The following is a 23,493-nucleotide window of genomic DNA, read 5'->3' on the forward strand; positions in this document are numbered from 1 at the left end:
AGATCCACCGAATTCGATTGACAGTATAAAAAGTCAGCTCAGGAATAAGGGCGTCGTTCTTGACACTCCGTCGCTGGTGGAGTTCTTGAATAAAGTACAAAATGCTCAGTCTGGAGGAGCGCTTATGCACAATTATGTGGTTCACTCTTCTTCTTCGGACGCAGCTCGATCTATGTCGGCTATGGTTTCTAAAAGATGAGAGGATATGCTGGACGACGAAGACTCTTTCTATGAGGACGGTCAAATGTTCTCTTAGTCTTGATGGCTCGCACTCATGTGTCTTCTTCTGGTGCTCGTGTGTTCTGGGCGTCTGCTTTTGAGCGTTCACTGCCCCTGCTGTCTCAGGCGTTGCTTTTGCTTTTGGGTTCTGTTTCGGGTTTTTAGAGGCCGACTATCCTAGGGGCAATGGTTCGGCCGGAGCTTTTGAGGTTGACTTTCCGCCTCCTCCCGTTTCGTTGTTTTGGCATTTTTCGTTGCTTTGTCGTTTTCTTTCGTTTGAGCTCTCTTTTTGGAGGCTCGGCCCTTAGTCCGCGCTTGTGCTTTCAAGGGTTTTGATCTTTCCTTTTTTTCAATAAAATTTCTATTTCAGCAGATCGTATAAAATTATAACACCCTTCCTTAAGTATAAAATTATATTTGTCCAAGGAAAAAAGGTGTTGCCCCACATTTTATGTGATCTATCCAATTTTTTTATTACGTCAAGCAAACGATGTATAAAATACAGTAAATGAAGCTTATCACTTTCTTATACTTCAAATCAAATGCACCCTAAAGGATCTTGTCATAAGGTTTCTATATATCAAGAGTAGGAGGATTTTTTTAGGACAATAATTTAAACTGATTTGAAACGTTAGAACAAAAAAATTTAAACTTGCAAAAGTAGGACACTGTTGAAATATAAGTATATATATATATATATATATATATATATATATATACATAATGGAGAAGTATAAGTATATATATGTAGTTGAGAATTTATTTGATTAGCTAAAGGAAATTTGGAGGAATTGATTGTGGGCGTGTGTGCTTAGGAATTTGAGTGGTATTAACTCAATTCTTCTCTACATTGATTTGGATACAAACTACATACATATAGCCTACAAATGTCGGTTACTAAACCGACTGAGTTGTTGCTAGAATAATCTAGCGGCTAAACAATATTATTTTAATTAGTTTAGGTTCTAGAATTTTCTATATTGTTCTCTTTCTTTTTTTTTTCTTTATTGATTCTAGATATTTCTAACACAAATATCTTCACTTAAAACATCAAGTTTAATTTTATATTCCAACACTCCTCCTTAAACTTGATTTTTCAGTCCGAGCAAACTTCTGAATTTAGCAAAATCCTCGAACTGGAGAGGCTTGGTAAAAATGTCAGCAACTTGATCTTGTGATTTCACATACTCCAGTTGGACCTCTTTCTTTGCGATGCATTCTCTGATGTAGTGGAAGCAGGTGTCAATGTGCTTGCTTCAATTATGAAACACCGAATTCTTTGAGAGTGCGATCGTCGACTTGTTATCCACGCAAATAGTTGTTAACTCCTTTTATGGCCACCCGAGCTCCATTAATAAGCTTCTGAGCCAAACTGCATGGCAAACACTGGATGTGGCAGCCACATATTCAGCTTCACAAGTTGACAGCGTGACTATGGGTTGCTTCTTCGACATCTAGATGAAAGCGATGTCTCCCATGAAAAATACGAACCCGCTTGTACTCTTGCAGTCATCATTATCACCAGCCCAATCGCTATCACTATATCCAACAAGCTTATAATCATCAGTATTTGAATAGAATAGGCCATAGTTTAGCGTACCTTTGAGATATCGTAGTATTCTCTTTGCTGCCTTAAAGTGGATAGAGGTTGGATTTTCCATATAGCGACTCACGAGCCCTGTCGCATAAGAATGTCCGGCCTTGTGCAAGTTAAGTATCGTAAACTTTCAACCAAGCTCTTAAATAACGTCGGGTCCACTTTTTCTCCTCCATCATTCTTGGATAATTTGATGCCGCACTCCACCGGTGTATTGATTGCTTTGCAGTCCTCTATCTTGAACTTCTTCAGGATCTCCTTGGCATATCCTTCTTGTGTGATGAAGATCCCATCTTTGAGTTGCTTGACTTCTACACCGAGGTAGTACGCCATTAGCCCAATATCGGTCATCTCGAAGAGAGCATGCTCATGAGGGCATTTAGTGAAAAATTACCCTCCAAGTACTTATCGATCCTGCTATTCCCTGCCCTTGGTACTTGCTTTAGTTCGTATAGGGCCTTCTTTAACTTCAAGACTTTATCTTCTTGCCCTTTCACCTCGTAGGCTTGATATAGACTTCTTTGTCTATATATCCATTCAAGAAAGCTGGCTTGACATCCATTTGATAGATCTTCCATCTATTTTGGGCTGCAAGAGAGAGTATTTGGTGTGTCGTTTTACACCAAAAATATCCGGCAGTCAGCCGGTATGCCCACACTGTGCAGACAAAAGTAAGCAAAATCGTCTCCCAAGGGACTGGCGAGAATTTCTCCAATTAAAGCCTGCAAATTAACCACGGAAATTGAGATTAAAATTTATAAAATACTAAACTTAAAATTAGATAAATAAAATCCAAACTGAAAGAAATTTTTCCAATAACTAAAAGATGAATAAAAATTCCAACAATTAATAAAAGAATTCCAGCAATCAATTAAGTCCACCCTAGCTTAATTATTTCGATCATTGATGCAAAAATTACTTTAAATCATGCAAACAAACCAGTTATAACCACCGAAGACGCTTGTGACGTGATCTTATTTCTTCTTAATTATTCGGTAACTAGGAAGACACTTCACTAATTACTACCATAATCGACTGACAACCGTAAGAAATGCTCTGTAGGTTTAATGAGCCGACATCATTAATATCTTGAGAAACCCGATTCAAAATCAATAAACTCTGATGCAGGATTATTGAATTAAGACTGTTTTTCCCTTGACCCTGATGTGTCAATTTACCTCTAATCAAATCTAAACCACAATTACGGATGGCCGATTCAATTGGCTATATAATTAATTCTAACCCAATAAATATTTGCAACTATCTAATGAATTAAAATAATTAATGTCATTAAACACAGAGAATCGCAAATGCAAGCATAAAATAAAGTATAAGAATAAATTAAATCTCACATAATAATCTTGTTAGTGCTTCCCTAATCGATGCCGGAATAAACGAATTAGCTAGAACTTATAATAAATAAAACAAATAAATTAAAAAAAAAACAAATTGCGAAAAATAATGAAGAATCGAAAAAACTTGATTAATTGCTTCAAAACTTGCGTCCCACTCTGCTCCAAAAGTTGCGGCTTACTTGTCTAATGTATGTGGTGTCTAATATGTGATATATATATATATATATATATATAACAACTAAGGAAATAATAATAACCTAATCTAAAAAAGTCAACTTAAAGTGGCGCATAAGGCCCATTAGCAATAAGCTAAAGTATAGCGTATGCAAAATCAAGGTGGCAGCTCACTAAGTCACAACTCATCCGCCACTCTCGCCCGTTTAGCCTTCAATCCATGCAGTTCAGATCGCAGCCAGGTGTTATGGGCATTCTACTCAACAAGTACGTGCACATCTTCAAACTTCACAACTCAAAGCTTCAACATTCTTTTCAAAATCAAGTCTTTTCTTCATAATCTATCAAATACCATCAAAATTCATATAAGACCAGAATTCATATCCAAAAGATGATATTTAACACGTATTAAGCACATAAAACATACCAAAATCCCACAAATAAATGCGTATAAATACGCCTAATCAGTATTAGTCTGATAGTTTCTAAGCGAGCAACATGAGCAAACACCCTCATCATAATCAATTCCAACTCTTTGGCTATATCATTTTGCAACCAACCTTGCTTTATATTTTTCGACTTCACCTTTGGAATTCTTCTTAACCTTTTATACCCACTTGACTCCAATGGCCCTGTGCCCTTTCGGTAGTGTCACGACCTCCCACGTATCATTCTTGTTTATGGCTTTGATCTCTTCATCCATCGTGACTCGCTAATTTTCACTATCTGCTGCTTCTTCAAAGCTAACAGGTTCACAGTCAGCAAATAGGCAGAATAAGGTGAGATTTTCTAACCTCTCAGTATCCTCATATATCTCATCCAAATTCCTTGCTCGTGGTGTGACTATTTCATTTAAGAAAGATGGTGGCGAGTCTTCAGTGACTGGCACAGGTGAAGCTAGTGGAGTCTCTGGCTCTTGTTGGACTTCTCCAACTTGCTCTTCTGCTCTTTGTTCTTCTAACTGTGAGATATAGGTGAAGTCATCGCTGGAGTTGAAATCCCATACTCCTTCTTCGTTGAACTCCACATCTCGGCTTATCACTGTTTTCTTGGTATTTGGATTATATAACTTATAGCCTTTAGAGTTAGAATCGTACCCGATAAAGATAAATGCTTCACTTTTGTCATCGAGCTTCTTTCTTCTCTCATCTGGTACATGCACATAGGCTTTACTCCCAAATACCTTTCGGTGGGAAATTCCTGGCTTTCTCCCGCTCCAGGCTTCTTGTGGAGTCTTTCCCCAAACACTTCTTGTTGGAGATCTGTTGGACAGATACACCACACACGCCATTGCTTCTGCCCAGAACTCCTTAGGCAGATTCTTCGTATTTAGCATGCTTTTTGCCATCTCCATGATTGTTTTATTTTTTCTTTCCACCACTCCGTTCTGTTGGGGGGATCTCGGAACTGTCAGGGGCCGTCGAATTCCATTTGCTTCGCAAAATTCTAGAAACTCTTTTGGTGTGAATTCTCCACCTCGATCGGACCTCAAGGCCTTAATTTGTCGTCCGCTCTCCTTCTCGACGGCGGCTTTGAATTTCTTGAATCCATTAAATACTTCTGACTTCTGCTTCAAGAAATATACCCACATTTTTCTAGAAAAATCATCAATGAAGAGCAGAATATAATTATTTTACCGAGGGAGCTTGGATTTATTGGCCCACACGCACAATTGATCGGGATGCTTGATGGATGGTAGTCCTCTCACCATCTCTTTCTTGGACAATAACTCCAAACCACCAAAATTTAAGTGCCCAAACCGAAGATGCCACAACCAAGACTTATCTTGGTAACACGCTTCCAGGTATTTTGCCACGTCATTTCGAATATTCAATAAGAACATTCTATTTTTAGACATTGGCACCTTGGCAATAAGATTATTTTTGCCATCTCTTATTGAAAGGTTATAATTTCTCATGTGAATATCTTAATCTTTCTCTAAGAGTTGTCCCAAACTCAAAATATTATTTTTCATATTGGGCACATAATAAACGTTGGAAATAAATTCATGATTTATATTCTTCAAGCGAATTAAAATTTTCCATTTTCCTTTAACGATAATTTTAGATTCATCACCAAATGAGACATTTCCACTTACTGACTCATCGAGCTCCACGAACATATTTCTTTTCCCGCACATGTGGTTGCTTGCACCAGTGTCAAGGTACCACGTGCCATCTTATCTTCCAGTTTCTCCTTTGTATGCTAGAAGCACACTACGAATTTCTTGACTTGTATTTTCGGCATAATTAGCCTTTTCTTCAATACTTACTTTTTCACTTCTGCACTCGGAAGCATAGTGCCCAAATTTATGACAATTGTAACACTTTATTGAAGATTTATCGTACCTCAACTACTTGTATACTCGTTTCTTTAATTGTTGTTGACGAAACCTCCTCGTCCACGACCACGTCCACGTCCTCGGCCTCGATCTTGTCCTTGGCCATGCCCTCTCACGAATTGTCTACGACCATTGCTCGGACCTTCTTCTTTATCTTTTGAACTACTTGCATTTTTAAAAGTTGCTCTGAAATTTCTTGCTTTTTCTTTTGCTTCTCCTCATATGCTTACAACAACCCCAATAAGAGATCGATGGTCATCTCCTCCAAATTTTTAGTTTCTTCAATTGTTATTACTATATGCTCAAATCTTGGAGTTAGTGAACGCATTATTTTCTCCATAATTCTAATATCCTCCAATTTTTCACCATTTCTTTTCATTTGATTCGAAACCACCAAAACTCTTGAAAAATAATCTGAGACCGATTCGAACTCTTTCATATGCAACGACTCAAATTCTCCTCTTAAAGTTTGAAGTCGTACCTTTTTTACTTGCTCAACTCCTTTGCACGCGTTCTGGAGCTTCTCCCACGCTTCTTTGGCGGTACTCATATTCGAGATCTTCTTGAAATCGTCATCCCGTAGCGCTTGATAAATGAGACAGAGAGCCTTCTTGTCTCTCTTTCTCGCGTCTCGCAATCTATCATTTTGTTGTTGGGATAGTGTGGCCTCATCCTGCGGCTCCTTGTAGCCACTCTCCACGATCTCCCAAATATCGTGGGCTCCCAATAGCGCCTTCATCTTGATGCTCCAATTGTCGAAGTTGCTCTTGTTGAGCATGGGGACTTGAAACGATTGTAGATTTGCCATACCACAAGTCGAATCTTGTGGCTCTGATACCACTTTGTTGAAATATAAGTATATATATAATGGAGAATTATAAGTATATATATGTAATTGAGAATTTATTTGATTAGCTAAAGGAAATTTGGAGGAATCACTACTACAAATTCGCTCATTTATCCGTTATCTATGTGTGAAAACTGCCGTAATATATAATGGTGTAATGTATGTGGAGTTCATACATAACGGATATTTAAGCGTTATCTATTCTATTATACATAACGGTTTTTCATAAATATATAACGCTCAAAATCCATTATCTAAATAATTATACATAACGGTTCCAATCCGTCAAGAAAGTTAAACTTCACCGTTATGTATACACATATACATAACGATTGTTTATATATAAATAACGTTTTATATCCGTTATCTATAGTATTATACATAACGGTTTTAACCGTTATCTTTGTCATAATACATAACAGTTCTTTACCGTTATGTATGCCAACTATAGCTTTTAGCATATTTTTAATACTTTTTCTCAATTTTTCTGTTATTTATCTAAAAAAATGAATAAATAAACTTAAAACAACAAAATGATAAAACCATCAATAACATATATTATATATATCACAAAACATTCATACATAATGTTTTGAGCCCAACTAAAAAAAAAAAACTAGGGCTTCCGTTGCCTTCTAAAACCAGCACCTCTCTATAAGCTCTATAATCTTGTATCTTGTCCTTCAACTATATAAATGTTAATCTGCTCGCGACGGCAGAGTGAAGAGTACCTCCTAAAGCTGAGTCCGGTTGGGGTTGAGAAATATACAACTACACAGAAATAAACAAAAAATTGAGAGATGATAAAATTAAGCAATTCTTGCAACTGTTATAAAAACACATTTCTAAAAAACTTACATCTCCATAGAAACATCAATGGTGGAAAATAAACATCTAAATTCATTAAGTAGTCACAACCATTAAAAAAGAATAATGAGAGAACTGACTATAAGATGAATTCCGCAGTATATGTGATCCCAATATTTATAATCATGTCAAATACAGAATTCTTTTAGCTCAAGTTTAATCACCTGCAAAGTGTCAGCCAGCTTGTTTAGATCAAGTTCACCATCCTTTGCATGCTTTATCAAAGCGATAAATTTCTTAGTCAATAGACCTGAGAAGCACCGCGCATACCAATCATCAGAGTCTTACCTGCTCAACAATGTCCTTCAAGGAGATGTCAGAACTCCCAATTCACTGGTAGCTGGTAAGCATGCATTTAGTACAGGTTGAAAGACTATATACTGATAAACTAATTCTTGGTTCAACACATATTCACAAGTATATCGCCATTAAATGTAACAGTTCATCAGATAATAAAACAGAAAAATAAAACTAATTACAAGTTAAAATTTTATCATCATGCACATGCTAACAACAAGTTTCAAAGAACTACAGCAGCTACACATATATTCCTACCTCTCCTGCAGCACATGTAAAACCCACTCTTGTTCTCAATCAGGCCTGTCTGGAAGTTGTGGAAATTTCAAAATGGAAGTATGATATGTCTTTATAGTTTATACTATGACCATGGCCCACTGTAACCTTTTTCTAGGTGTCATCATCTTCTCGCATTACAGGACATGAGAAGGCTTAGGGTGACTCAAATTGATAAACAGTATTGGCATAATTAACTATTCCTCTAATTTATATGATAATGGAAAAATAAGTTGAGTGAATAAACTAACAATTTTCGCTCATGCAATAAGAATACTGAAGCTGATCATGCTTCTTATTTAACCAATCTGTTAGGAAATGAGAAAGGTGATGCAATTAAGCTGCTCACAAGCTATGAAAAAATGTGTAGTTTAGAGATATTCAAGCAAACATAAAACTAAATAAACTTACAGTTGAACTAGCAGCTGAAAATGCAGCAATGCCTTTGTAAAGAAAATTAGCTAAAGATCTTGCCATCCTCCCAAAACTGCAAATCAAAGCAATTATAGAAAGATTATTCCAAATTCCAGCAGTCTATATGCATTCCAATAAACAAGAACCTCATCCTGCCTTGTTTCCACGGCATCCCACTCTACACTCCTTATACCAGCAAAACCCTCATCCTGACTCTTCAGCATATGCTGAAGAGCATGGCCAAATTCATGGAATACAGTCTCAACCTACAAGCACCATGAGAATCAATCAAATAAAGAGTAGCTAAAACAAAAATAGCTCCAGGAATTCAATCAAGAATTTAGAACCGCCCTGCGAATTCAATACCTACAGTGCAAGAAACAATTGAATTAAGTCGGACTACAAGAATCAATCAACTGCAACACCCCGTTCTCCGGAGAAAAGAACTAGAACTTACTAAGTATGCATAAACTACAAAATTGCTCGAAAATTTCAAAATTGGAACCCAGAGTAGAGAAGTGCAGAGTTCAGGACTTACTGGAGTTGGAGAGTGGAGATAGATAAGGAGAGAATTGTGCAGAGTTCAGGAACCCAATTTGTGCATATTATCTGAGAGAGAGAGGGCTCCGCTTTCAAAATTCGAGTATTTCAGTGCGAGGGAGGCGACTACCGATGGAGGCGGTGGCGGTGGCGACAAATGACCTAGGTTTCTAGATTTGGGGAAAAAAGAGAGGAGCGCGAGATAGGTCGTGAAGGGAAAGTTGGATTTCCTGAGAGGCTTCGATGATAGGCCGCCTGCGACAACCTAGGGTTTAGGATTTGGGGTGCTGAAGACCGAGAAGGACGATGGGAGAGAGAGAGAGAGAGGCGCGACATTGACTGCTATAATCATCGGCCGAGGCCAAGGACAAAGCACCGCCTCGCCTCCATCGGTGAGAACAGGGGATGACGATTGCCTCGCCAATTTCAGAGGCGGCGGCAGCCAGCCTCGCTGGAGCTAATCGTGGCGGAGATCCTTGAGGTGACAACATTTTGGAAGAAGATCTAGGGCATGAACTGAGGAATTGAGGGATGAGAAGGAGAGAGGTGAAAATCTGTTGAGATATGAGGAGAAATAGAGGCACGGCTTCGCTGGATCCAGGCACCGCGGCCGACGACGCCGGAGAAGAGAAGGAGGGCGGGGTGGGTGGAGGTTTTGATGGGAGGCAGAGAACGAGAGATGGAGAGTTGGAGAGAGATCATTAGGAACTTAGGGTTTTGAATGTTGTAGTGAAATTAAAATCTAATACATAACATAAATTAATAACGGTAATATTTACTGTTATTAAAATGTACTCATACATAACACAAACCATAACGATAATAAATACGCGTTATTAAAAATGAACATACACAACACTCATAGATAACGGTAGACTAAAAAGCGTTATAAATAAGCATAGGTAACAGTTTTCTCATAACGGATTTTTGAAATATCCGTTATCTATGTAAAAAGGCGCACATACATAACGGATATTTTAAATATCCGTTATCTATGAGGCGTTATGTATGTGCATTTTTGGTGTAGTGAATTGACTAAGGATGTGTGTGCTTAGGAATTTGAGTGGTATTAACTCAATTTTTCTCTACATTGATTTGGATACAAACTACATACATATAGCCTACAAAGGTCGGTTACTAAACCGACTTAGTTGATGCTAGAATAATCTAGCAGCTAAGCAATATTATTTTAATTAGTTTAGGTTCTAGAATTCTCTATATTGTTCTCTTTCTTTTTTTTCTTTCTTTCTTGATTCTAGATATTTCTAATACATATATCTTCACTTAAAAAATCAAGTTTAATTTTATATTCCAACAGACACTAGTTAATAAGTGATGCACCTATAGGACAATTCTCGGTCGATTTTAAATTAGGGGTAATTGCCTGTAAATTCATAACGTTTACACGGAATTGGTTTTCACACATATTTTTATTTTTCTTCTTTTAAATACCTAACTTTTAGTTTTTGTCTGAAATTTGTCCGGTCACTGGTTTTTTCTTACACTGGCGCCGGAAATACCACTATATATGGCAGCCGAAATTCACACTGTGGCAGCCGGAAATTGACACTTTGATCTTGGTGGAGGCGAATGATCTGGGGAGGGGGAGGGAAAGGTCGTTGCGGTCTGGGGAGTGGGAAACCGACGAGATCTGGGGAGGGGGAGGCCGGCGAGATCTGGGGAGGGTGAGGCCGGAAGTCCGCCACGAAGTGGAGGCTGGTCTGCTACTCCGCCACTTGGTCGCGCGCCTTGCTCGTGCACTACCAGATGTGCGCCGAGGCCACCTTGAACCTGCTGTATCCGTGGCGGCCGCTATCGGAGGAATTATCGAGATCGAGATCGGCTTTGGAGCGGAGCTTCTCGATCTGGAGCTTGGTGAGGTGGAGGACAGCGGCGGCGATCGACTTCCTCCGCTGCTCCAGGCGGTGGAGCGTTGGTGGTGGTAGCGATGGGTGGCGGCGCCGGCAGTGGTGGAGGTGGCAGGGGGCAGCGCCGGGTGGGGGGAGGGAGAGTTAAGGTTTGGGGTGGGGGGAAGGGAGAAAGGACGATTGGGGTGCGGGTGATTTTCCTTTTCTTTTCTTTTTTTATTTTTATTTTTTTTCCACATGTTTTTTTTATTTCAATTTTTTTTTCACATTTTTTTGCCACATATCACAAATGAGCCAAGTGGAGAATTCTGGCTGCCACAGTGTGAATTCCGGCTGCCACAATGGCATTTTCGGCGCCGACGTAAGAAAAAATCAGTGATCGGATAAATTTCAGACAAAAACTAAAGGTTAGGTATTTAAAAGAAGAAAAATAAAAATAGGTGCAAAAACCAATTCCGTGTAAACGTTATGGATTTACAGACAATTACCCCTTTAAATTAATATCCTACTTTTACAAGATCGAAAACTTAATTTCCTATTTTAATTTCACGTAAGCTCGAAACTCTTAAAATTGACTGAAAATTATTTTATGAGTACAGTACTTATTAGTGTCCTACTTTTGCATGCCCGAAATTTTATCTTAATTTTCTAGTCTCCGTTAATGTCCTAAACATTCCTCTAACTATATATATTGTCATCTTGAAAATTGTTAGTTAATTATAAGTTAAATATAGGCTATAGTATTTTCCAATCACCTTTAATTTTTCTCTCTCAAAATGTCAACTCATACTTATGGTATAATATATAGAGTGGAAATATCATAAACGGTAAGTGATGTCATACATATATTTATTATCTTAGGTTATGTTGTGTGATCTAACCACTTATGGTATATATATATATATATATATATATATATATATATGGAGAGGATCCTGTGAGAATGCCATATTTTTGTGACACCTAAGAATTGATCATATCCCTTCATTTTGTGAATCTAACGACTATGAGATAATTACATGATGAGCCTATATATATGGCGTTAAGGGTATTGTTGTATTTCCTCCATTTTTGTAATCCGTTACTTTCCTATAATCATGCTATCATGATATCTTTTATTTAAGGCAGTTCAGATTTTATATATGTCACACATAATTGTGTATATTTTTTTTTTCATGTTTTACATTGGAACATTAAATGCAAATATTCGTCGTTTGATTTTTTTAATAGCTCAACATTTAATTATGTCATTATTTATATGTATGTTGTTCGTGCGAACATAATGTCACATGAATATTGTCTTGTTTACATGAATATTGTCCTGTTCAATGTATGTTGTTCGTGCGAACATAATGTCACATTCATGTGTGTTGTTCATTAATGATCGCATTGTTCATGTATATTTTCACATGAATAAAATAAATGAACATTTATTCATTACCTTAGTTTGTGGTTTGAACGGTTTTGACCTTAACTTTTATTCATGATTGTATTAAATTATGATTGAAGATTGAAGACTGAAGTTGCCGACTGTTGATGATTTAAGGCAGAGTCAAATACTGATATTTGACTAACCAGTCCAAGAATCAGTTAGGACTGATTAATTAATGCGAGCCACGTGAATTCAGCGAACTGATACTAAAGTCAAGTATCAGTTAAACATTCTTCCTCGGACTGAAGGTCCAAAGCTTAAAGGAAGCCACGCACTCCAGAAGTACAGCCTCATTAAATGCAGAGATTTCGAGGATCGTCCTTTCTCTACAGAACCTTCCATTTTAACCTTTTCAGAGATGTCCAATCTCCTGCTCTCCAAGTAACCGTTCTCACCAAACAAAGGAACCTCAAAGATTGAAGCCTCAACAAAGTTCAAATCTATCTCCAACGGATGAATTCTTGAAGACCATTTCAGCCAACGAATCTATTCAAGACCTCTCCCATAAATAGAGCTCGAGGATCACTTCAATCTTCACCGATTCAACTACATAAGCTGAAAGGCTGCCGAATTCGTCACTCAGCAATTTAAAGCCATTCCAAAGTTTGAATCAAAGAAGAGAATCACAAAGTCAAAAATCAGTCATTGCTGATTACATACATTCTCTTAGAACTTAGGCAAATATTGTATATATATCCAAAGCCTAGGTATAACTGATTACAGAGAACATGTTCTTTGTAATCTAGTTGGCAAGTTTTCGAACCTCTTTTCAACCGACCGAATTGAGAGTTTGAGTTGTAAGGAGTTCATACCAGTGTTCTGACTCCAAGAGATCTTAGTCTTTGCGGAAAGACATAGTTTTGTCTCAGTGAAGCTAAGAGTGAGAAATCCAGCCCAGTGTGTTGGTACTGAAGATTGGATCTTCGGTTGCTTAGGTTTGTTGTGCACCCATAAGCACAAGCCCAGTGAAGTTGTCAGTCTGATCAATTGACCGTGGATGTAGGAAGTGTTTTCTGAACCACGTAAAAATCCCCTTGTTATTTATCTATTTCAGTATTTACCTTTCTTATCTGTGCACAAACGTTTTATCAACTGAAACTGATTGTTGAAACATAAACCTTGACAACTTGTTTAATCACAACGGCTATTTCGAAAGAAAAGTTTTCCGCTGCCAGTAATATTAGTCGAACTGATAAATCTTTGGATAGTCAGTGAGATTCATATTATTCATCTGTTTTACAAACTCGACTGAAGCCTAACGTGTAACAGTTAAAGTCTTTGACTTAACTGATAACTCCTTACTAAAGAATATTCAGTATCAGTTGCCAACCTAAGTCTTGCTAAACTCTTTTAACTGAAAAAGGTTGTGTCAGTTTGTTTTCGTTTGAAAAATAGCCTATAGATGTATTTCCCCCCTCCCCCCATACACCTATTCGAGACCCCAAGGGACCTAACAGTACTGTCTTTTTTAACAAGTACATTTACTTATGTCAATAAAGCTTTAGCTTTCAAGAGAATCAGGCAAGTCTACCAAGCTAGCTTATTTATTAGTATAATATATGTATATTTAGATGGTTTATTTAATTAATTGTTTATTTAAATATATAATAATGTTTCATATTAGAGTACATACGAAACAGCTAAAAGAAAAGCGAAATACTGTAGCAGGGAATCTGCGAAATACTGTAGCATGAACAGTAATTTTTTTTGAATTTGTTCTCGCATCAGAGTTCGAACTCTCTCGCGACCGGCCGGTGAAGCTCACCGCTTCCAGACCTTTGTCCCCACGGTACCGGCGCCGGCGCAGCTGCCCACCAGCAGGCGGCAGACCCACTCCCTGACGCAGCAGCTCGTCCCAGAAGCAGCAGGGCTCACTCGTCCGGTCGTCCCAGCAGCAACGGCGCTCGAGCTCGACGCCTGAGCTCCACGCCGACGTGCAGCTGCCACAAGCCGCTGGAGCTGCTGCTCGCCTGGATCGATGCTACTCTGTCTGGAATGATGGTCTTTTCTCATGGCTCAAAGGGACCTCAACGTACGCTTGTGGTTCCGGATGGTACTTCCCTTACGCAAGCACAAGGGAATCCCAATCCTAACCCTAATGGGGCGGAGGCTTTCTCTTCGATAACTATTCCCACGAATTCGATTCGTCAACAAGTTACTGATATGGGAGAGAAGATTGATGCCCACAAATCCTATGCGGAGATGGCTTCTAACAGGGGGCAACGACGCTCTGACGTAGCTGCTCATAACTTTCATGCACTATGTCCCATGAAGGAGGGTGATCAGTTCTGTTTCAAAATGCCCAAAGATCTTCTTATCAAACAAGTTTCGGAGTTTCAATATGCTTTGACAGGAAGACTTTTGCTTCGTAAAGGTGAAAAACTGAAGCCGGCAATGATGTTAAAAAAGGAGTTGAATGATTTATGGGGAATTGCTTCTTCTTGGCAACTTATTCCCCTTGGAAAAGGCTACTACACTTTGGTTTTTCAAAGTGAGGCGGACAAAACCTGTGCCAAGGTTAAAAACACTTGGGAACTTTTTAATGGTCATCTTCGACTCAGGGAATGGTCAAGGAATTTCGATCCCTTCAAGGAGCATTCTTCGTTGGCTAATGTGTGGGTGAGAATACACTATTTGCCGATAGAATATTGGCACGCGGAAGTGCTGGCTGGAGTTGCGAGATATATTGGGCATCCCATTAGAATCGATGCAGCTTCAGTGAAGAAGGATTTTGGACAGTTTGCGAGGGTCTTGGTCGAGTTAGATATGTCTAAACCTCTTCCTACTACTATTCTTTTTGATGAAGGAGATTTCGCTTTTTATATTGAGTTCACTTATGAAAAGCTCCCACTTTACTGCAACAGGTGCAAAATAACAGGACACTCTCCTGATAGATGTTTCAAAGCTATTCAAAAGGAAACTGACGAGACAACTACTCACGTCAAGATTGCCACGCAACAGCCAAGGGGAAAACAATGGCAAGAAATTCAGCATATTAAGACTACGAACAACGAACATGAAGCCGCCTTGCATGAGCATAGAAATCAACCTGTCGGCGATCAACAGATTCAGCAACATTCGGTTAAAGATAAGCAGTGCTCGGGGACTACAATTGGAAACACTTTTGCTGTGTTGGAAAACCTGAGAGGTGAAGAAACTGGGTTACAAATCTTGGAGGCTGAGCAGATAACTGATAAATCCGCGCGCGTACAGCAGCAAGGTTCCGGTGAGGACAATGAACCAAGATCTACACCTCAGAAGGTTGTGCAGCCTTCGCATCGAGGCTCTTCGCCTCATCTGTTGGAGCAGGAGGAAAATGCTAAGAACAGAATCAGTGGTGAGAATGTTAGATTTCAGTTGAGGAATAATGAGGATATCAGAGGGCCGGATATGTTGGACGCTATCACCAACATTGTGGAGACATCGGTGTACGATAGGCCGCTTGAAGTTTATGTTTCTGAAAGTTCAGAAGAGGAGGAAACAATTGAAGCGGATGTTATAAGTGAGGAAATTCATTCCCGACAGCAACCAACTGATGCGGTTGCTTTTGAGAATGCTATGAAGGCTCAGAGATTGGAACAAATTCTGGCATTGGCTAAGGAGCCAATTACTTCGGGTATGGCAGCTAAGCGGCGCGGTAGGCCTTCAAAAAAACAGCTCGCAGATCGTGCAGCGGAACAAATCTCAAAACAGGCAGAGGAGAGTATTAAACATCGTCTTCGAAAAGCTGGAGATGCTGGCAATAATCCGGAAGCTTTTGTTATTGACAATAGCAAGAAAGACTGTATTCAGGCGATGGAGAATGTCGCCCGTGAAAGCTGGTCGGCTGAGGTGGAAAGATGCGGAGGCTCCTCCGCCCATTTCAATCAATCTTCATGAATATCATCGCCTGGAATGTCCGTGGTTTGACGGACGAATCCAAGCGGTTACTTAAGGAGCACTGTAGCTCATTTTCTCCTATTATCTTGGGTTTGATTGAACCTAAGAAGACGTTTCGTAAGGTGAGGCAGAGCTACTGGAATTCTTTAAATATGGTGCCTATTCATCAAAATTGTCGACCATCTAAAAGTTCGAACATTTGGGTTCTTGCTCATCCTGATGTGATTGCAACCATGGTTTTTTCCTCTGACCAATCTGTGATCGTTGATTGTATTTGGCAAACTTTCAACTTCCGTGTAGCTATTATACACGGAGCCAATGACCAGATCCTCCGCCGTCAACTTTGGCATGATCTTCTACATTTCACGTCAGGTAATACTGTCTTTATTGGTGATTTTAATGCAGTCAAAGGCTCTAATGAGAGGATCAGTTCTAGGTCCCCTTCAAGAAGCTCATGCTTGGACTTCTGCGCTTTCATTGATGATTCTCAATTCATTGAATCTCCGACTGAAGGGATTCGCTTTACCTGGTCTGGACGTCGGTTTTTTCCCCGTCATGTTGAATCTATCCTTGATAGAGCATTTTTTTCCAAGGGTTTTGCTGATTTATGCGATTCGATTGTTACCACGGCGCTTCCGAGGCTCACCTCTGATCATTCTCCGTTAGTTCTGCAGTGCCGTCAGGTTACTCCATCTGGCATAAGACACTGCAGATTCTTTCTAGAAAAAATAATCTTCTTCAACAGAAAAGCCGTGCCTCGTGGTTGCAAGATGGGGATAGAAATACGACTTTCTTTCACAGAATGATAAAATTCAAACGGAGGAATACTTTGATTACTCGCTTGAATATTGATGGTGTGGATGTCTATGATCCGAGTATTATTGAGCAACATATCATCGGGCACTTCTCGGCTCTTTTCATGGATGATGGAAGCCCGAGCGCTGACCCTTTGGAGATTGAGGCGCTTTTTGATCTGGCGGTTTCGGATGCTCAGAATAATTTTTTGGTCAGTATACCTGCGGAGAGTGAGATTGCGGCGGAGGTCTTTGGAATGGACGCTAATAGTGCCCCTGGACCTGATGGTTTCTCTGGTTCCTTCTTTCAGACTTGCTGGGAAATTATTAAGACGGATGTTGTCAGTGCTGTTCAAACTTTTTTCCGGTCTTCTTATTTACCTACTGGTTGCAATTCCAGTACAATGATTCTTATCCCAAAGAAGAAGGATGTTTCAACTGTTGCTGATTTGAGACCCATCGTTCTGTCGAACTTCTTCTTTAAAATCATTTCCAAAATCTTGGCGTCAAGGCTTAGCAGGATTGCGTCCACTCATATCTCTAATAACCAATTTGGTTTCATTAGTGGTCGCAACATCCATGATTGCATTATGCTCAGCTCTGAGGGATTCAACTCGATGCAACGTACGAATCGGGGTTCGAATATGGCTTGCAAAATTGACATTCGTAAGGCTTTTGACACCATTCGCTGGGAGTTCATTATGCAAGTTTTGAGAGCGAATGGATATCATGAGAAGTTCGTCAATTGGATTTGGATCATTTTTAGCTCTGCCCGGCTCTCCATTCTTTACAATGGTCAGCTTTTGGGGTACTTCTCTTGTTCTCGTAGGGTTAGGCAGGGTGATCCGTTGTCGCCGATTTTATTTGGGATTGCGGAAGACGTCCTGAGTCACCTTATCAGCAGTTGTGTGGAATCGAGACACCTTAGTCCGATGGGTTTCAGCCGGGCCACTAATTTTCCAACACACTTATTTTATGCTGATGATATTATTCTTTTTAGCACTGCTACGGTTCGTAATGCTCGAAAGATCAAGGAAATTCTGAATTATTATGGTTCGATTTCTGGTCAGGTTTGCAGTCAGGAGAAATCGAATCTCTACTTCGCTAGGGGCGTGACTACGGATAGGAGAAGGGCTATTCAGCGTGTCATAGGTTTCTCTGTGGGGAATCTTCCGATGACGTATTTGGGAGTTCCTATATTTGTTGGTCGTCCGCGGGCCTCGTATCTCATGCCGATCTTTGATAAAATTCTCCAAAAGTTTGCAAGGTGGAAAGGTCTTCAACTGTCTATCGCAGGCCGTTTATGTTTGGTGAGGTCTGTGATTCAGAGTTCGATTGTGCATTCGATGATGGTTTATAAATGGCCTAAATCGTTATTGCATTCGCTTGACCGTAAATGTCGTAATTTCATTTGGACGGGCAGCATTGATCAGCAACCGCGTTGTTCTGTTAGTTGGAGACGGGTGTGCGCTCCTAAAGAGGAAGGTGGTCTTGGCATTCGTTCTTTTACCTTAATGAATAAATCTTTTTTGATGAAGCTGGCATGGAAGATGATAAAAGGTGATGATTGGGCTCATCGGATTATGAGGTCCAGATACCTCACGACCTTCAGCTATGCTAAGCAAAATATTGCTAATTCGACTATTTGGCTCGGCGTGAAACAGGAGATTGATCCCTTGGTGGTTGATTCTTACTCTTGCATCAATAATGGTGCTAATACTTATTTTTGGAAGGATGATTGGCTGGGTTACATTTTGGTGGATAAGCTCAAAATTCCTCACTACATGCATGATTTTCTCCATTTCTCTGTGAAAGATTTCTACTACGATGGTCTGTGGCATTTCTCGCCTTCGTTTGTGAATTATTTTCCTGAGGTGGTGGCTGATATTTTATTGATTCCTATGAGCGAGGAAAAAGATTCTAGATATTGGAAGCATTCGCTCAAAGGGGATGTCTCGGCGGCTTTAGCCTTCTCCAAGAATTGTCATCGTTACACTATGGTGAAATGGGGGACATGGATTTGGGAACCGTACATTCCAATTCGTCGTTCGATCTTATGCTGGAGGATTCTTCATGGGCGTCTTCCAACCTTGGATACTCTCGTTAGACAAGGTATGGTCACTCCTAATGGTTGTCCCTTTTGTTATATGGATGCTGAAACCATTGAGCATATCATGTGGAGCTGTCCTCGGATTAGTTACATTTGGGAAACGTTTCTGGTCTGGTTTCATAAAACGGATCTGTTAAGTTGCTTGGATATTCACACTTTTTTAGTGCTGGCTTGGAATGCTTGCTTCAGCCCCCAAATTTTGGCTTTTTGGAAAGGAGGCATTATTTCGATCCTGTGGAAGATATGGGACTGTAGGAATGCGATTGTTTTCGATGATCTCCGTTTTGAGGCTCGGTCGATTCTTACTTTTGTTAAAGCTTATTTTAAAGAGATGGATTCTAATTTTTCACGGCTTGGTACCATCAAGAATAATTGGACTGACTACGTGATTGTTAGAAGTCTTGGAATTGGCAGTCGAGCTGCTCCTCCCCCTCGCATGGTGGAGGTTTATTGGTGGCCTCCGGTGACTCATTGGATTAAGGTCAACACCGATGGCTCTGCTAAAGGGGCTCCTGGTCGTATTGCCGCGGGAGGAGTTTTTAGGGATAATTTTGCTTATGTCCGTGGCTGTTTTCACATCAAGGGTGGTAGTGGGTTTGCTTTTGAAGCTGAGCTTCTCGCGGTTATTACTGCTATTAATATTGCTCATGATCGTGGCTGGCTTCATCTTTGGGTTGAGTCCGATTCGATGTATGTGGTGCGGTTGTTGGAGAATCGCTCCACGAATGTTCCCTGGCGTTTCTTAGCTTCCTGGAAGCAGGTTCTTCGTCGTCTTCATGGTTTTTCTTTGATTGTTACTCACATCTTTCGGGAAGGAAATCACCCCGCGGACATAATGGCCAATGATGATAGACAAGAGGGATGGTGGCCTTATGCGATTGACGATATTAAACATGCGGTGGCTCGTGATTTTTCTACCCATAGCTTTGTTAGAATGGTGCTTTAAGGTGTTAGTTTCGAATAGGTTGGATGCTTCTCGCGACAGGTGCGGTTGCTACGTTGGGGTTTCGGTTGTCTGTTGGTGTTGGGATGGTTCCTACTTCTTCCGTTTACATGGTTTTTCTTGGTCTGCTGATTTTCCTTTTAGCTTAGCTAGTTGTGGCTGGTGTCGTGCTTTTTCTGGTTTTCATTTTGGTTCCTTTTTAGTTGGTTGTGTTTTTGCTTGTTCTTTGCTTGTTCTCCTTTGTTGGTTTGCTTTGATGTGTTCGGGAACCGAGCTGCTTAGGGGTGATGGTTCGGCCGGAATCTCTGAAGTTGTCTCACTTCCGTTCCCACACAGCTCCTTGTTTAGACGAGTACTCTTTTTCCCTTTTAAGGATTTTCCGACCAGGTTTGCCTTAAAAAGGGTTTTAATGAGGCTCGGCCCTTAGTTTGTTGTTTGTGCACTCAAGGGTTCTTGGTTCGTTTTACCTCTTTCTCTTTTTAATAAAAATTAATTTAATAATATTAGAGTACATACAATAAGCTTTTCTCATATATAACTTATGAATAATGCTATTCGGACATAATATGTCCGGGCATAAAATGGTTAAATACACAAAAAAATGAGTTTGTTTTAAATTTTTGTTTCAAAATAAAAGATGATTTTGTTAGTTTTACTGTTTTGTCCACATTGTAGATATTTTTGTAATTTTTGTATTTTTTTATAATTATTGTACATAAAAATTAATTAAAATTATAAAAATTACAAAATTAACTAAAATATGGACAAAATAATAAAATTAACTATTTTTATTTTGAACTAAACAATTAAAATAAATTAATTTTTTTATGCATTTGACAATTTTATGTATGAATATATTATGTCACTATTGATAACATGACCAACTCAAATCTTGTGATTCAAGAGGTTGGACTAACATAACCTACTTCCAGCCCTAGACGAGATGCCATCACACTCTAATTTAACTTTACATTATTAGAATACAACTAATCTATATATTAAACCAAAGTAAATCCTACCCTACGTGACATCGTACAATCACTCCATTCTAATTTTCCTCAATTCTCATTCATTCTTATTTTTTTCTAAATTTCAATCAATTTCTATATCTATAACCATTAAAAATTTAAAAGTTATGATACATTTAAAAACAAAATATCTAAAACATCATTATATAAATATTTCAACAAAATAAATTATATCATATGTGGCGTCGTATAATCACTTCATTCTAATTTTCCTCAATTCTCATTCATTCTTATTTTTAAAATTTTTAATCAATTTTCATATCCAAAAACTATTAAATATCTAAAAATCATTATATATCTAAAAACTATTGAATATCTAAAAAACATTATACTTATATTCCATTGATCAATAAAATTTTATTTATACCCTTACACGAAAAATAGAAAATACATAAGTATTTGTAATTTTGAGCAAAATAAATTATATCCTATGTGGCATCGTATAATCACTCAATTCTAATCTTCCTCAAATTGAACTCTCCCCCCCCCCAACACACACACACACACACACATAATAACTATTTTTTTTATTAAATGACGATTTTATATAAAAAAAGGAAAGAAAAAACCTAAAAAAAACCCTTGAAAGCACAGAAGGAGCAGACTAAGGGCCGAACCTCATTAAAACCTTTTCACTGAAAACCCAGAGGGAAAAACCGTGAAAAGGAAAAAAAGTACTCGTCTAAACACAAAACGAAAGTAGGGAAGAGCGGAAGGGAAAGTTTTCGGAACTCCGGCCTAACCATCGTCCCCAAACTATCCAGGCTCTCACCCCACGAAAAAAAACTAAACGGGCGGTTAGAACCAAACAGCCACACATCAGCCCTAACTACCGTTTCTGACGCAGATGGCTATGCGAAGCCATGTCAAGACGAACCGCAGCCCTAATCTCCTCAATCTCGTGCGGCCACCACCCTTCCGAACGTTGTTGGTTAGCCATTAAATCGGCCGCCTTGTTTCCTTCTCTAAAGATGTGAGAAACCTGCAGCGAGAAATCATCTAACATCTTTAAAATCCTATTCCACGCCGCCTTAAAACGCCAAGGCACATTCAAAGAACGAGAATTAAGAATGAGTATCACGTAGGTGGAATCGGCTTCAATCCAAAGTTTGTGCCATCCACGATTGTGAGCAATTTGAATCGCCGAGATAACTGCCAGTAGCTCTGCTTCAAAGGCAAAACCCGAGCCACCTTTGAAGTGAAAACAACCACGCACCACATTCCAGTTATCTCTAAACACCCCACCTGCAGCAATAGTGATTCCACATAATAACTATCTCTAAACACCCCACCACATTCCACATAATAACTATTAAATTCAATTGTTAACATTTTTCCTTCAAATATAAATAAATTGATTCCATTGTTCAAAAGAGCACTGTTGAACTTATACGGTTGAATAAATTTAGTCCTTTCTATCTTCCGATGCACTATCCGCTAATATTCATTTATAAAGATGACGGATTATAAATTCTCATTCATTCCAATTACTTCATTCTAATTTTCCTCAATTCTAATTCATTCTTATTTTTTTTTCTAAACTTTTATCAATTTTCATATCTAAAAATCATTAAATATCTAAAAATTATGATATATTCAAAACTATTAAATATCTAAAAATCATTATATTAGTATTTCAACAAAATTAATTATATCCTATGTGACGTCGTATAATCACTTCATTCTAATTTTCCTCAATTCTCATTCATTCTTTTTATTTTTCTAAATTTTAATCAGTTTCCATATACAAAAATCATTAAATATCTGAAAACTATGAAATATCTAAAAATCATTATATTAATATTCCACAAATCAAGAAAAATCTATTTATATCCATAACATAATTAATAATGCATTTGATACATAAATGTTTAAGAATAGAGCTATCTTGGCCCACACTAATTAATAAGATGATTGATACGATAAATGATTACGTCATGTCTCTAATGTCTATCAAAGAAAAGGGTTTATCTAAGTTCAGACAGTATTTGCAAAGAAAATGGACAAATTGAGCTCAATGAACATGTATTCTTGGTTGAATATCTCGACACGATCAAGTGTTCAGGATTGTCAAATCATGATTGAAAGAGGAATGCATGCATAATCACGCTTCTCAAAAATATGATCAATCTAATGAGCTTTACAATGGCACCAGGCTGATAGTAACTCAACTTGGGGAACACGTAAGTGAAGATAAACTCATTTCAGAAGAAAAAAAAAATGAGCGCAATAAGTTTTCTATAGCTAGAATGATTACGATTTAATCGCATTTCACTAAATTTTCAATTCGGTTTCAGAGAAGGCAATTCTCTATGAGTGTTTGTTTTGCTATGTCGACAATAAATAAAAGTCATGGACAATCTCTTTCAAATGTAGGATTATACCATGCTGAAACCTATTCTTAGTTATGGACAATTTTACGTGGCAATCTCAAAAGTCACTAAAAAAGAGGTCATGTGCAAGACGCAACAACTAACGTGTTATATGATGAAATTTTCGATAGATTATGAGG

The 23,493-nt window shown here is 38.6% G+C and overlaps 1 protein-coding gene and 1 long non-coding RNA gene across 2 annotated transcripts; both read right to left on the bottom strand.

The window, feature by feature from the left end:
- Window positions 1-1,673: 1,673 nt before the first annotated feature.
- On the bottom strand, window positions 1,674-2,149 carry LOC131023487 (uncharacterized mitochondrial protein AtMg00810-like). The gene is made up of 2 exons (XM_057953029.1): window positions 1,893-2,149; window positions 1,674-1,758 (listed from the first exon to the last, which is right to left on the bottom strand). Exons 1-2 carry the CDS (start codon window positions 2,147-2,149, stop codon window positions 1,674-1,676), a joined length of 342 nt encoding a protein of 113 aa, XP_057809012.1.
- A 4,904-nt stretch (window positions 2,150-7,053) lies between these two features.
- Window positions 7,054-8,357, bottom strand: LOC131021948 (uncharacterized). The gene is made up of 2 exons (XR_009101098.1): window positions 7,565-8,357; window positions 7,054-7,304 (listed from the first exon to the last, which is right to left on the bottom strand). It is a non-coding gene; the product is annotated as an uncharacterized LOC131021948 (long non-coding RNA).
- Between the last annotated feature and the right edge of the window lie 15,136 nt (window positions 8,358-23,493).

The sequence above is a fragment of the Salvia miltiorrhiza genome, chromosome 4 (assembly GCF_028751815.1).
Source record: "Salvia miltiorrhiza cultivar Shanhuang (shh) chromosome 4, IMPLAD_Smil_shh, whole genome shotgun sequence".
Taxonomy (NCBI): domain Eukaryota; kingdom Viridiplantae; phylum Streptophyta; class Magnoliopsida; order Lamiales; family Lamiaceae; genus Salvia; species Salvia miltiorrhiza.